The sequence below is a fragment of the Fusarium musae genome, chromosome 12 (genome assembly GCF_019915245.1).
Source record: "Fusarium musae strain F31 chromosome 12, whole genome shotgun sequence".
Taxonomy (NCBI): Eukaryota; Fungi; Ascomycota; class Sordariomycetes; order Hypocreales; family Nectriaceae; genus Fusarium; species Fusarium musae.
The window spans coordinates 483,674-498,614 of record NC_058398.1 but is presented as its reverse complement, the minus strand read 5'-3'; the positions used below and the strand labels follow the sequence as shown (position 1 = coordinate 498,614).

General features: G+C 48.9%; 2 protein-coding genes across 2 annotated transcripts; one reads left to right on the top strand and one right to left on the bottom strand.

Moving 5' to 3' along the window:
- Positions 1–2,309: 2,309 nt before the first annotated feature.
- J7337_013909 (uncharacterized protein) lies at positions 2,310–4,505 on the top strand (the record flags this gene model as incomplete). The annotated part of the gene is made up of 1 exon (XM_044831384.1): positions 2,310–4,505. One exon carries the CDS (start codon positions 2,310–2,312, stop codon positions 4,503–4,505), a length of 2,196 nt encoding a protein of 731 aa, XP_044673770.1.
- A 1,110-nt stretch (positions 4,506–5,615) lies between these two features.
- J7337_013908 (uncharacterized protein) lies at positions 5,616–8,897 on the bottom strand (the record flags this gene model as incomplete). The annotated part of the gene is made up of 4 exons (XM_044831383.1): positions 5,616–7,705; positions 7,813–8,420; positions 8,477–8,761; positions 8,809–8,897. 4 exons carry the CDS (start codon positions 8,895–8,897, stop codon positions 5,616–5,618), a joined length of 3,072 nt encoding a protein of 1,023 aa, XP_044673769.1.
- Between the last annotated feature and the right edge of the window lie 6,044 nt (positions 8,898–14,941).

The window sequence follows — 14,941 nt, the reverse complement described above, 5'->3', positions numbered from 1 at the left end:
ATTGTACCGGAGTCAGAGTTGGTCGCACCATGTCTGCTTCAGAGTACCTAGACCTCGGTCAAGACACTAGGCCCCAGGATAGTATAGTCGTATGTACTATGGCTGAGGCAACCACTATCTTGAGAAAGGGGGAGGATGATGTTGATGCTGCGTGCATGCTAGGAGAATTGAGTCAACCCCTCATGTTGACAGACACGGGGCGTTCACGACTAGCTTGACCGAGCAAGGGGAGAGGTTCTGGTTGGTCTGGCCGAATCTGGGGTTCGACGTGTTGAGGGGCTGGGGTGAAGAGAACGAACTATCGACTCCGCCTATCGCCATCCATATTGAAGAGGGCTCCTATCTGGTCCAACCTCCAAGCACACTGCACGCGCCAGTGACTATGAAGACTTGTCTGATGACAGGTACCATGCACTGGTACTCAGGCCATCTACCTGGTATTATCCAGGCTACCTGTATCATAAAGGAGGATACCAAGATTACGAATGAAGGTGTCTCGGATCAGTTCATCCCCAAGATGGTAAAGCTGCTTGGACTATGGAGGGAGAACAAGGCGCCCTGCTCGTGGCCTCCACTCGATCAGTACCCAAAGTCCATGGCCGCTTTCAACGGAAGTCTCCATACCTCCATGTTTTAAAGTTCTTGCTGATGGTGATTACACTGTTCAAGAGGGGTGCAGCTGCAAAGCCATAAACGCTCTTTGTGGAAGCACGTCGTCGTGCAAATGCAGAAAACTAGGGCTACCTTGTTTCACCAAGTGCCAGGTTAGCAGATGAGACTACGACAGCCCGAGTGAGTAGACTGGTGAGGACGAGGAACCTTAAGTTCAGCGATTGATAGTGTAATGGTTTGGCTGGCATATGAGTCCTTCTTGCGTGAGCTTTATCACCAAGTACTCCCGGCATGACCGAGAGAGAGCTGGAAGATAGTGGTACCAGAGAAACATGTGAGAAATGGTGAGACTTTGACAAAAGGATAGAATAGAGAGGATCGTCATCTGCAAAGACGGGAAAACAGGAATTGTCGGTTGTTTGCACGTTGGGCTCTTTGTGTTATGCAATCCTACCCCTGATCGTAGACAAGCTAAGTGGCGCACTCTGTCACTGTTAAGAACAACAGCAATAGCGTCATCAGCATCCCACAAATACTCAGTCGTTTGAAGTCGAGCTGACTTATCCAGGCCAGTACTTCATGCTCGCCCTTCTGTAAGTGCGCACTTTCATGTTATCAGAAAACGAGGAAAACGATTGACATTGAGTTGATGCCCTGAGTTGATTTGCATTCAAAACCCAACATTTTCACCAAAATCTATCAAAGGTTCTAGAAAGTAGCTGTGCACATAATGCGCAAAATCTTTCTTGTAACAAGAGGAATGTCTATCTAGAGCTTGAGCTCTGTAGGAGATTCAAGGGCGTGCCACTGCGTTTACCCTACACAGTCGGACATACAAGGTATCACCCACTGTTTTCAACCTCGACCATTCACAGCGTTTCTGAGACATGCAGAACGCCCCATGTCTTGAAATACCCCTGCAATCTGGTGGCTGCCACTTCCGTGACTCCAGCCAGCCACAAAACATTCCCTCTGAAAGCCCAGCTTCTTCGCTCAAAGCCATCTAAAGGATAATCAGCTATATTTCCCTATTAGACATCGGTATTACTTGCCGTCCCTCAGGGTGACAAAAACCACTAGAGGAGCGTTGGTGGGAGATTGACGATTTTTGGTGTAAGCCATCCCGCTGTTTTTCCTTACCCCTGGGCGACTTTGCTAGAAAGAGTTAAGCCTCGTGGTTTTGGCTTGCGCTACAGATATTTACGGTGCGGTGGCGTCAGCTGGTCTAAGACATTCATCCTGCTGACATGCCGTCAGAAGCGGCTGACTATCGAAGAGGCAGATCGCATATCACAAAATGCACAAGTGTTCAGGGTCCTTGCACCTAATTTGCTGCTGCAGCTAATCACCTAAGTTGGCTTCAATTGTGGCTGCAGGTTGAGAGCTGAAATGCCTGTATTCATCACCATAGTGGAGATCAGCCAGGATTCGCAGCTCATTTTCTTGCAGTAATTGAAGTCTAGATTCAATAATCGGTTGTGACTATTGGTGATATTGGTTAATCTATATGTCCCTTCTTATCTGCACTGCTACAATAGGTAGAGTATCAACGAGAGCGAGACCTCCGAAATGGCGATTGTTTAGGAGCTGAGAGCTGGTTCTCTCTGCTATAAGAAGTGATCGATCAGGATTCCCGTCTTTGTTCTTCATCACTCGCTCATTCAACTCTAAACATCTCCTTTATCACTCTCTTCATCATGTCCCTTCTTCGCAGTGTCGCCCTCGCGACTCTCGCGCTTCGCGTCGCCGCAGACCCAATCATAGGCAACATAGTTCCCGCCTCATACGGGGGCGTACCATCTCCCCCACTCGGCTACATGGTCGATAACATGCGTGCCAACTCAGGCCTGGGCTACCCATCGCCTGCCAAGTCTATTACTCTCGCAGACATCATCCCCCAGGTCGATTCCAAGGGTAATAGCCGCTGCTGTCCCGTCGGCACCATCAACGACGGCACAGGCTGCGTTTTCCAGGAGTCTTCTGTCTGTGAAAAGGGCACTATCCTCCAAGGAAACGTCTGTGTGAGTGTTGACGGACCGCAGTGTCCTGGAAACCTCAAGTTCGATGGCAGGATCTGTCGCAGTGACGAGCCACCCAAGTGTCCTGGGTTGTCGCAGTACAACGTTGCCACCAACCAGTGTGAGTCTTCGACTGGTCCCAAGTGTCCTGCTACGTACAACCTCGACAAGGGAACTTGTGTTTCCCAGTCGCCTCCATCCTGCCCCATCGGCTACAGCGAAAAGAACGGCCTTTGCGTTGATAACTTCCCCCCTGTGTGTCATGGAGCAAACCAAGTCTATGATAAGGGATCATGTGTTAGCAAAGACCCTCCTAGTTGTCCCAAAGGAACGAAGCCTCAGGGGAGGAAATGCGCTGGAGTTATTCCCCCAGTATGTGGGAGCGACGCCAGGCTTGAGCGTGGACATTGCGTGTTGACTCCAGAATGCCCTGAGAAGTACAAGTTCAATAGATGGGTCTGCGTCAGGGAAGATGACCCTGTTTGCTCCTCTGGAGTCTTCAAGAATGGAGTTTGCCAGGCTGATCCCACGTGCCCGGTCGGCTACACCTACGACGCAAATGTTGACACCTGCACATATATTACAGAGCTTCAATGTAGCTCTGGATATAAGATCTTTACCGCGACATCTGGTGCCAAGGGTTGTTGCAAGGAGGGCACCGACGACTTTGACGGAACGTTCTGCTCGTGGGAAGTTACTGACTCCGAGTGCCCTGAAGGTACCGAGTACAAGGAAGGATATTGTCGCCATCCTTCTGAAAGCCCTTCTTGCCCTGACCTGTATGACTCCGTCGATGGCAAATGCGTTAAGCGAACCGTACCTCGGTGCACTCTCGGAAGCTACAACAAAGGGAAGTGCATCTTGGGCGATCCAACTTGTCCCTCAGGAAGTCAATTCAACGGCAAAGAATGCGTACTTATTGAGAGAGCCTCTTGCCCTGACGGATCCAGACTTGTTGGCGATAAGTGTATTTCTCTGGACCAGGCAACCTGCCCTCAAGGTCAGCGACTGGAAGGAGACGATTGCATCCACGAGGAACCAGCAAAGTGTCCCCCCAACACGATCCTTGATAACGGCGTCTGCAAGCACCCCGATATCCCCATTTGCAAGCCTGGCACCAACTATCTCAATGAGCACTGCACCTTGCCGACTCTCCCAGCCTGTCCAAAGGGCAGCATGATCAGCAACGGAAAGTGTGTCGCGATCCAACCTCCGCAGTGCCCCGAAAAACATAGATATTGCGGTGCCACTCATACCTGTGTTCCAACAGGGCCTCCCAAGTGCCCAGACGACCTTGTATGGGACAGATATCACTGCGTGAGCCGAAAACCGGCGACCTGTCCTAGTGGTTACACTCGCGTTGGTTCGGACTGTATCAGCGAGAACGACCCTCGGTGTAAAGAGGGATTTGTGTTCGATGTCAAGTCCCAAGGCTGTGTTTCCAAGGCTGAGCCGGAATGCGCTGAAGGGCTTAGTTTCGATGGAACAAAGTGTGCGTCTCCCAAATCTCCAGAGTGTACTCATGAAGGGACCAAGTACGATCCTGAAACACAATCTTGTATCGCCGCGCCACCTGGCTGTCCCGAGGGCACAGACCTCAAGAATGGCGAGTGTGTGCTGAGGGCGCCACCACAATGCCCTGAAGGTACTGAAATGAAGGATGATTTGTGTGTTGCTATTAGGGGTCCTGAGTGTGAGGGTAATCTCACCATGGTTGACGGACGTTGTGTATCTGAGAAGCCGCCTAATTGTGGTGACGGAACTACCTGGGATGGATCTCGTTGTGTTATTGGTACTAGGACTTCATGCTTCAACTTGGAGGTCTGTCCTCCTATTGGTGCTGCTGCTCTACCAGCCCCTTCATTGGAGGTTTAATATCTGATATAATACTATTGACTTTACCCTTTGCCCAAACTCAACTAATAGCTGCAAAGTTCAAAACGACACTTTGGGAGTGACTTGATCAAGTCAACCTTGAGATGAGAGAAGAAACTGATCTCTCCGGTAAGACCCATCAATCAAGCTGTCATTGCTTAGAAAATTACCCATACTGCAAGATTCTCTTAGTAATGTGCGCTTTTTCAGCCGGACGATAGTTTCAATTTGCAACAATGAAGCTATCGCGACAGCGTTAAATGATTTCAGGTGCGGGGAGCATGGTGTTGAGGGGCGTTTCTTCAGATCCCGTGACGTGGAGAAACCATTTATGGTTAGGCAGAGGTCAGGGTTCGATTCCACCTTGCTCAGGTTTTTGCCGGCCAACGCGTCTTTTGTCCAACCCTGTCAGTCATGTTGAGTTGACGGAAGCACAGCGTCAATAACACTACAACCTCATCTAAAGTCATGAGAATGGCCACGTACATGATTTGCCTTAATCTTACTCCTGCTGCGTGACTTCAGGTCGCAGCGCACCGTGGGATGATCTGATCACTTTGCAATGCCGCGAGGTTTCGTACCCTGCAAAGCTTCAAGTCTATCTGTTATTGCTTCCGCATGAACTGCTTTCAGAACACATAGAAATGTTAACAATGTTTGAATGGTAAGGAAAACTCAGAACATATCCCGGTTTTCAGCAGGTTCTACAGATCTATCGTCAATGTACGCAAGATGCTGCAGAGCCCTGTCACCCAGGGCCCCTGGATCAGGGTAGACGTTCCACACTACCTCTTTTCTTGAAAGCAAGGGGCCAATAGTCTTACATGAAATGAGCCTTTAAATCATTACGGTGGCGCATGTAGCACCCGCTGCACTACACTTCGCAAAGCAGCGGAAGATTGGCAGCAGCGTCCGCATCGCCCAACTGAACCACGATGTCGTATCGTGAGATTAAAAAGGCATCTCAAGATGGAGAATCAAGTGCTCTCATCTCATTGACTTTTAACCTGGTTCTGGATGTTGTGGAGATGGCGGAGCTGTGTACTCATTGATTGCGTTCCCGAATAGTCAGAAGTGTAATTGAAGTTGAAAATTATATATTTCTCAAATTTACTTTTCCAACTCATCGTAACACGTCTGTAGTAGGCTCTTTGATAGTCGGAAAATGCGACTATTATGTGACTCTGTCTGTGTCTGAATCCTGACCAAGTCTTCTAATATCCCAATTGCCCGTGCTATCTGGCCATCTTTGAAATATGCTCTAGCCAGTTGATATTGTCCTTTGAGTAGATTTGGGTGATTCTCAGCAAGTAACCGTTTTTTAGTCTCTACCATCCACTCCAGGATCTCAATTGCCCGTGCCATCTGGCCATCTTTGAAATATGCTTTAGCCAGTTGATATTGTCCTGCGAGTAGATTTGGGTGATCCTCAGCAAGAAACCTTTTTTCAATCTCTACCACCCACTCCAGGATCTCAATTGCCTTTTTTTCCTGCTTGCAGGAAATGTAGGCTGCTGCAAGCGTATGCTGCGATGATAGTCGATCTGGGTCATCTTCACTTAACATCCCCTCTTGTATCTTTGTAACTGACTCTAGGATCTCCACTGCCAGCTGTGCCTGACCAATATAGATATATGCTTCTGCAAGTGCATGCTGTCCCGCCAGTCGACTGGGGTCGTTTTCAGCTAATGTCTGCTGCTCGATGTTTGTAACGAGCTTTAGGATATCCACTGACTTCTGCGCCTGTCCAATTCTAAGGTATGCTGAGGCAAGGACGTGCTGTGATGTCAATAAAGTTGGGTCATCTTCTGCAAGTATCCTTTTCTCAAAATCCACTATAGCCTGTAGTATCTCCATTGCCTTCTCCTGAAGCTCAGTTTCCAGGTATGCTGTTGCAAGAAACAATCTGGATATTCGTTGCCACCTAGAGTCTCCCGGGAGGGTCGAGTCGTAAGTCTTAACAACATGTTCAAATATACCCACAGCTTCTTTATCTCGATTGTCCCTAAGCAAGCATTGACCAACCCGAAATCCTAGATGAGCCACATTCTGGTTCTCAATATCACCTAGGCATCTTAGGAGCTGAAGCGCATGTGGTAGATACTGCCTCCAGAGCTCGCGATTCTTCCACTCATCATCTGGAAATACAAGCTTAACACGTGCAAGTGACATCAGCTGTATTTCTCTCGACTCTCCTTTTTGTTCGATCCATTTCCGCGTAACCATGTGTACAAGCCTGTGCATGTCGTATATTGCATCGAGACCTCGCTGAGTCAAGAAGCCGTGACTCTTGAGTATGCCTATAGCTCGCGTTGTTTGCTGTTCTGTCTCAAAGACAGGTAGAATAGACCTTGGAATGGCCCTTGACTCAATGAATGCCATGAACGAAAGTAGATCGGCGGCTGCTTGGTTAGAACTTCGGATACGGTCGAACGATACGATCCAGGTAGTAGCGACAGCACTTTGTGACTCATCGTAGTAGGTTTCATCATCGCATTTCTGCTCCAGCAGTTCAATGATGTTCTTTTTGTCGGCGTTGTCACAAATTTGAACGTACTCGGCAATGTTCGTCTTGTAAATGTTCATGTACGCTGCTGCTTGTGCGATCGCCAAGGGAAGGTAGGTCAAACCTTCTAATAGTGTGGTCAGTGTCTTGTCGTCACGGAGCTCATCGTCGCGTGATCCATTCTCGTTATCCAGCAATGTCCTGAGTAAGTCTGATGCCTCTTTGGGATCCATTTGCATCAGTTCCACTACTTGGATTTTCATTGCGAACGCAACTTCTCGGGACCGAGTTGTGATCAAGATCCGTCCATTGTCATGGTGCGGCAGGAAGCTGAATATTCCCTTGTCTGAAGATCTTGAGAAGCGGAGAATATCAATGTCATCGGCATTATCGACGACCATGAACCATCTTTTAACCTTCCCAGAGCTGAGGTGCCGTTTTACGACCTCTTTCGGGTCTTCGCCTTCAGAGCATGAAATATCCAGTTTCTTCACAAGTTTGACACATTCTTGCTCGAAGCCAGCCATGCTGAAGGCTGGTATCCAGAATACAGAACAGTCTTCTTCGTGGCGCTTTGCCCAATACGCCATATGCAGCGCAACCTGTGTCTTACCTGCGCCACCGAGCCCAACAAGTGCCACTCTGTTACAGCCGTCTGTCTTGAAGAGCTTCTCCTTAAGCGTGTTGATAACAGCTATACGTCCAGTGAACCCTTTGTTTTCAGGGAACGGGATTGAATGTACAATTGAATCTTCAATAGGTTAGCTACAAACTACATCTGGGAACCCTTTTCACACTGACTGCTCGTATCCTCAGTGGCCGTGTTTGCATTGCTCTCTTCAGCAAGCTTCGCGTTCGAGTTTCTTGTCAAAGACTGGATGAACTTGTCGATGACTCTTTTGTTCTCATTCAAGTAATTGTGAGTGTGCGAGGAGATGCTACTCGTCTCTTTCCAATCAGAGAGTGAGATGTCTTCGAGCCCACGTTCGACGTTAAAACGGTAATAGGTTCCAGTCTCACCATATCGTTCGTCCAATCTCAAAGCCACCTTCTTGGAGGTAGTTGCCATCTTCTTTAAGGCTCTGAGGATAGAGGCCCTGGTGTCTTTGATGCTCACAACATCACCAAGACCTGTGCCGATGCTCAGAACTCGCATCTCATCGCGGCCAGGAAACTGGTCCTTGGCTTCTCTGATAAGAACTTCACACGGGTTATTGTATCCGAACCCAGCATCAATAAAATTGATCTGGTCGCGGCCAACCTGGATTGGCTTGAAAAACGTAGTTGCTGCAGACGTTGCTCGTGCTACCTGCCAAACGGTACATCCATCAAGAGGTGCTGATGTGTCGTAAGTCTTGAATAGAGTCGGAAGAGTATTGACATTGTCCTTTGTGATAGCCAGCACGACCCTTCGAGAGGGATCAGTCAATTTCACTCATGCATGGAGTCAAACCAGGGAACTTACGTCTTGGTGCGCGAATCACCGCGAAACTGCATTTCTCCATGAGGGCAAGTTTCAGCGGTGGCCTGCTTTTCCTTTCGTTGTTGCACACATGCGGGATCAATGCAATACTCTTTTACTGTCTGCTTTATAGCTGCTTCTAGCTGTTTGGCAGAGAATGCACCACTTGGTGATCCCGGAAGGCCTGGCCGAGACTTAGGCGTGAAGGCTTGCTGAGCAACTTTCTTGTATGCTCGGATACATTCATCAACAGTCATTCCTAATTTTCCGAGCATAATGGCGATGATACTAGATGCAATCAGTGGAAGAAGGGAAGCATTGAACAAAGAACTAACCCTCCAGTACTTGTGCCTCCTATCAGATCGAACCATTCGCATGGCTTTGGCACCTGGTCAAGTTTATTGACCTCTTGCAACTGTTCCATGATTCTCTCTAGAATCAAGAGGCTGGAAATACCACGTATGCCTCCACCATCTAGGACCGTTACTATCAGTAAAACTTTTCACATAATCTTCAATCTCGGCTTACCCAAAGAGAGTACTCGCAGCAAAGGAGGGTCCATGACGGCAATCAAGCGCGCGAAAAGCGCGATTACCGTAGATCCAAGAGGCAAGAGACAAATAGCTGTTGATAACGAACCAGAGGATTATCTGGATGGGTTTGTTGATAAAAAGAAAACAGGAAGAAGACCAAGTGCGGGGAAGTCGCGGCGGCTGCTGAAAAGTCCTACGCAGGGCTGGGATAATCCAGGCCGTCAGATTGGTCAAATCCGCGATCAGACAGTTGAAAACCAATCGTTAAGCGCCGAGAATCCCAGCATATGGTTGGTTGACGACATAGTCAGGCATCAACAGCATGCGGTGAACCGCTCAAGGTCATCTCACTTCCTCAACTCGCTCACTGCTCAGCAGCTTTTGTACGCCTTCAATGGAGCATAATCGTCTCAAACTCGATCCTTTGGGTGATTTCACTATTCTATCGAAATGATCTGAGAAACAGGAATGCCTCTTGGCTCAAACGACGAGTATCTCAGACACGACTGAGGGACACTCGATCGGGACGAATTCAGAGCATGGCCCAATCGACACTCCAGAACAGACACCATCACCAAGTCCCATTAGGAATGGTGGTGCTATTACTGAAATCGAATGTAAAGCGTCATTGAGACACTTGTGCCTTACTTCGCCCGTCTTCCAGGCCATGATTCAAGGGCCCTGGTCAGAGTCGCAAACCAACAGCCAAGGCCAACTTACCATGATGGCTTCTGACTGGGACACGAAAGCCTTTTTTTTGATATATGGAGAGCTCAAGAGCATGCTTGAATTGGATACTCGTATTCCATTGGTGACCTTGAACATTGTCTGTTGCCGGGTATTGGTGTGACTGCCACTACCTCTCCAGACGTGAATAAAAATGTCTCAGGTGAAATGTTAAGGCTCCAGCTTGGAATCGTGTGGCTAGCCCACAACTTCAGTTCCCCCATCTAAGTTCGAGGAGCATTTCCGTTGACTACTTCGTCAAATGTGACCTAGATCCGTTGAAAGATCTTTAGTTGAACCAAGTACCCTATGCGGGCAATCGTTATACGCCGTCATGTGCTTATAGGTGGAGGACGAAGGCCAGGTTGGCGCCGGTTAGACAAGAGGCATAACCTTCGACGTCGGTCTGACATGCTGTGCACCCGTGTAAGAGGCCTATCTAACTGAATGGAAGGTTCTGGAGATCTTAGTATAACCCAGCGACAAACTCCAAGTGGATGGCCAACGACATCACCAAGTTCTCACCAGCAGCACCACCGTGTCCCGACGACGGTTGCATCTATTGACACCTATGTGAGTGACGCCCAGACGATACAGTTGTTTATGCCCATGGATACCACAGTAGCGTCGCCTCAGACCCTGTTGAGGGACAGGCCTGGCCTCACTATCTGCACGTCCAGATTGAGATGCAGCTCTTCAGTCCACACGCCGAGCCCCTCAGAAAGTGGTGATGGGTCACGAATATGAGAGGGATGAACGCGTTTGAGAAAATGCCGAGTCGACAGACTTGGAGTAGCTTATCAGAGGCTCGAGAATGGTCTGTCTGATAGGCTGTGCTGATGTGGTGGTGATGACATGTAGCTCCTTCGCGACAACAAGGCTCGTCACCAGGAGGCGCAAACACAGCCTCCTATGTGATCATGTTCGGTCCTGACAAGAGTGGCCACACCCACAAGGTGCACTTCATCACAAGAACCCCAAGACTGGAGAGTATGAGGAGAAGTGTCTCAATGGCAACAAGTCTGAAAGAAGCCCGGCTACCAAATGGTATCTCAAGTGATCCTTGGAAAGGGGTACGCTACTCTCTAGCCGTGTCCTACCTGAGGACAACAATTCTGTCCTTTTGACCACATTGTATCACACCACGATCAATAATGTGTCATTGCTCTTGCTTCGGGATAGTTCGTTAGTCAGTCGTATCTGTTGTGGCTCCCAGTCTGGCCACTCTAGCAAATCCTTAACACCGTACGCCGCAGGACTTCCATGTATAAGAATGCCCCTCCTCTCTTCCCCTTCTTGTTCTCAACTGTACCGCCCGAGCTGCATCGTTAGGTCCATAGACCTGAATATTCACCTTTTCATGGCTGGCTTTGGCTTTTCCCCAGGCTAGACTTTATCTCCTCTTCTCTTTCCTTGATTCCGTCAAGAAACAGCCAGTCGCCTGAACACGGAGGCCGTTTTTGTGGATATTGCCATTTATATTCGAGACTTTCTGGAGGCCCTTTGACTCAGATTGTGGTGTTATGAAGACTAGCAAGCTCAGTGCTCCTCTTGAGCAGGCTCTTGGAAGCCAGATGGCTTCAGCATGCGAGACCAGAGCGCCCCGTCGCTAAGCGTGAATATTTACTGTTTCTTACACTCTGGAAGAGGTGCTTTTGAAGTTCGTCCTACAATGCTTCTTTCACCATTGCCCTCCGATTTATTTCACAGCTCCAGCTTGTATTCCTCGTCCAATTTGAGGTTGGCGTAGCTGTTTTGATCCCCACCCTCACATTCACTCGTCGACAATGCTTTCTGGTGATGTTTTTTATGTCTGGGCAAGGTGCTCTTGCTTTTTAGACTTTGGCTGTTCTTGTTCTTGGTAGACAGCTATTCTATAATGTCTATGGGTGTCTTGGGAAATGCAGATCTTACCAGCCTGGAACCGTCTGCGAGCAATTTGATCAATGTCTACAGCAAAGAGAATGGTGACATGAAGGATTTTTTTCACCGTAAACTTATGACATTTATCGCGTGAGGCGGGAACCCCTCTGAAGATAACGGTGCTTCTCGTAACGTAGCACGTATTGTTACCGAACAAACGCAATGCGCCTGACATTCACTCTATTCGATATGAAAGTATTGGCGGTATGTCATTACCGTCCTCCCATGGTAGCTAGGCGACATAGGAAGTGAGCCCTCGCGCTTCAACATCGTTATAGTAGCAACTATCTCGCAAAAGTGAGTACGCAGTCCGCTCTCGGCTACGGCCTCTGGAAACAGAGCTTTCGAGAGAACGTTACAGAATATCTCCATCCAAGTCTTGCATTACTCTTGAACATTACTAACGGCAGAACTTGCGACCCAAGAGCAGGTCTCGCGTCGCTCAACTCAAGAGATGGTACCGTCAATCTCCGGGGCATCTCCTTTCGAAATGACCGTAGACTACTCAGCATCGACCCCACGGTCTTCCCAGAAGGCCATCATCATCTCTCATGTGCACCGTTGTTAATCGCCCGTGCATTACATCGTTCAACTATGCTTACAACCCAGAGCTCTAGCAAGTTCGACAAAAACGAGGCACAATAGCTCAGCCTCAAGAACAGCAACAGACTCACAATCACCGTCTTTATAAATGCCATTGAGACTTTTTGACCAAAGAACAAGCCCACAGCTTAGCTCATTGATTCCATTTACTCCTTGTTTGCTGGCTGATGTTCTGGGTGAACGACTAGAATGCCATGGTCCGAGGTTCGTGTAGTTGAGTTGGCCGGTCCCATCTCAACGCAACTCACCATGCTACAACAAATTACAAGTTTCAGGATATACGGTAATAAGAGACGAGCTGGCACTCGAAATCGCCCCTGTCATTAACGCATCAGTCGTGAGCTATCAGTTCACAAGCCAGTTGCGGCTCAGCTTCTGGACCCCGTCCTTGAAATGCACTATAGTTTTCCTTCGTCTCGAACAAGAAGCCAGTCCGCCTCTGCGCTGATAGCAATGACACGGCCATGCTGCGCTCGGGGGGACGAGACTGACCTCAAAAGACAGGAAACGGTAGGTCGGTATGTGCGTGGTCGTGTCTTGGCAAATCCCCAAGCACTTGGAGGAGAACGGTTCTGCAATGGTGCCTTTGTTCATTCGGGTCTCTCAGTTCGGGAGTCTTGTCTGCGGCTCCTTTTGTTGCGTCGCCGGGGCCGCTAACATTAACAAGAGTTCTCGTGACGCCAACAAGCCACTCTGCAGATTCACAAACGCCCTTCAAGACACGTGAGCAAATCTTAGACAGGCCGCTCGTGGCATCGCAGACTCAGATTCGCTCCTCTGGCTTCTACAGCCCAGCGCATGTCTTTCATCACGACCGCAGTCTTTGACTATTACTGTCAATCGTCTCGTTATACTGTGTCTATGAATGAGACAGAGGATGCCATTTAATGAAATAGCTGTGTTAGTACAGGTGCATCTCCGCTGGCTACCCTACTCACTTCTTGCAAAAGATGATTTTCCGCGACAACCTGAATGACGCGAGTACGGCGCTATAGCCGGGCCGGGCCGGTCCACGCGCTTCCACACTGCTGTCGCGTTTTTGCAAAGGCACCAGCGAAGTCTTGTTTTCGCCAATTCAACTGAAGCTGGCATTGAGAGTAACTCTTCATGCCCTATCGCCTGCTCAGAACCTGGCGATTCAATTTGCCTCTGTTTCTATAAAGGAATCGTCAAACTACAGATTGGCTGACGCACGCGATTGCCATGATGCAGACGGATATCAGTGTCGACACCTCGAAGGAGCGCAACAAGGCTGCCCCAGAGCCGACCTTCTCAACCATTCAGGCAGCGCCCTGCCTGTCGTGGAGCGGAGCTCATCGCAGAACATCTGGCTGAACGCGAAGGAAGCGATCAACGACACCACTAGTAGCGCGTTGTTGCGACATCTTTCCCTCGACCCGCCCTCGATCATCAACGACGCGATCCTCCAGCTACGATAGCTGTCGCTATGCACAGTCCCAACAACGACCACTGGCTAACTTTCCCACGAGCGACCGAAGAAATACAAGGAGCAGTAGTAGGCGCAGCGAGAGGAAGAGGAGAGGCTACAAGGTGAGGAAGTCGAGCGAGAAGCAGCTCAAGAAGCTCCCTTTCGACGCGAACAAGAAGACCGCAAAGAACGTGCGCACCGCAATCTCAATTTATACATTGGGTCTCTCAACAACCTCACGAACGATCCGAACGAGTGCTTCCACCGCCATATAATATCTGGAATCTGCGTCCTGTGTGGTCTTCTTTCCATGCCTCCTCTTGAGGCTCCTTCAGGTAATTTGAGGGAGGGAATATAGGAACTGCTCTTGACGGCTCCCCGGCCACACTGCCGCTACTATTGTTGACCAAATGGCAACCCTTTCAGTTGCCTTCGGCTCTGAACAGAAGAGGAGAATTGTTTCAGAGGCACGCATCACAGCTCCAGACTTGCGATATGCTGATAGTAACAGTAACATTGGGTGATGTTATTGTACTTGTTCAAGAGTATCGGAGGCATTGCCTCGGTGCAGAGGATCGGATCTCGGGCTACCGTGGATGGCTCTTCAGGTCGGTTGTTATCCTCGATAGAAGATATAGCTAGCATGGATCGTTTCATCGACCCTTGAAGTTGGACGAAGAGCTCTGTGTATGTATCTTGGTAATTATTGGCGTTATCTTCCAAGACGTGCCAAGATGGAGCATACTGCGAATCACATCACCCAAATACTGTCAGTCGGATAGCAAGCTGGTTTAACAAGTTTCCAAGCACAAATCTTACACGGCTGTCGGTAAAAGTGAAGTTCAATTCTCCGCAAGAGGAGGTCGAGGACTATGGTAGGGGTAGAGTCACGCTTACAAGAAGCTGGACGAGTAGACCGCCTGACGAAGCCAGTGATGTTCATGTTCAAGACTGAGCCCCATTGCCCGCCAATTAAGTCAATCTTGCGCTCCCTGTCAGATACAGAGAGAGCTTGTCAACAGGCTCATCTTCTGAGCCTCTTTTGCGGAATTGCTCCTGTATAAAACTAATAAGGGGTCTGCTTTTCTTGGAATAGCTATTATTCATTATATCAGAACTCTTTTTAAACGTGTTCAGAGTGATCCTCGGTTGGACTTTTAGCTTACGGTGCTATTCGTCCTCTTTTAGACATGCCCTACAAGAATCAAGATACAGACAGGCTCGCGTCCTGGTCGGCCTCCATTGTAACTGACA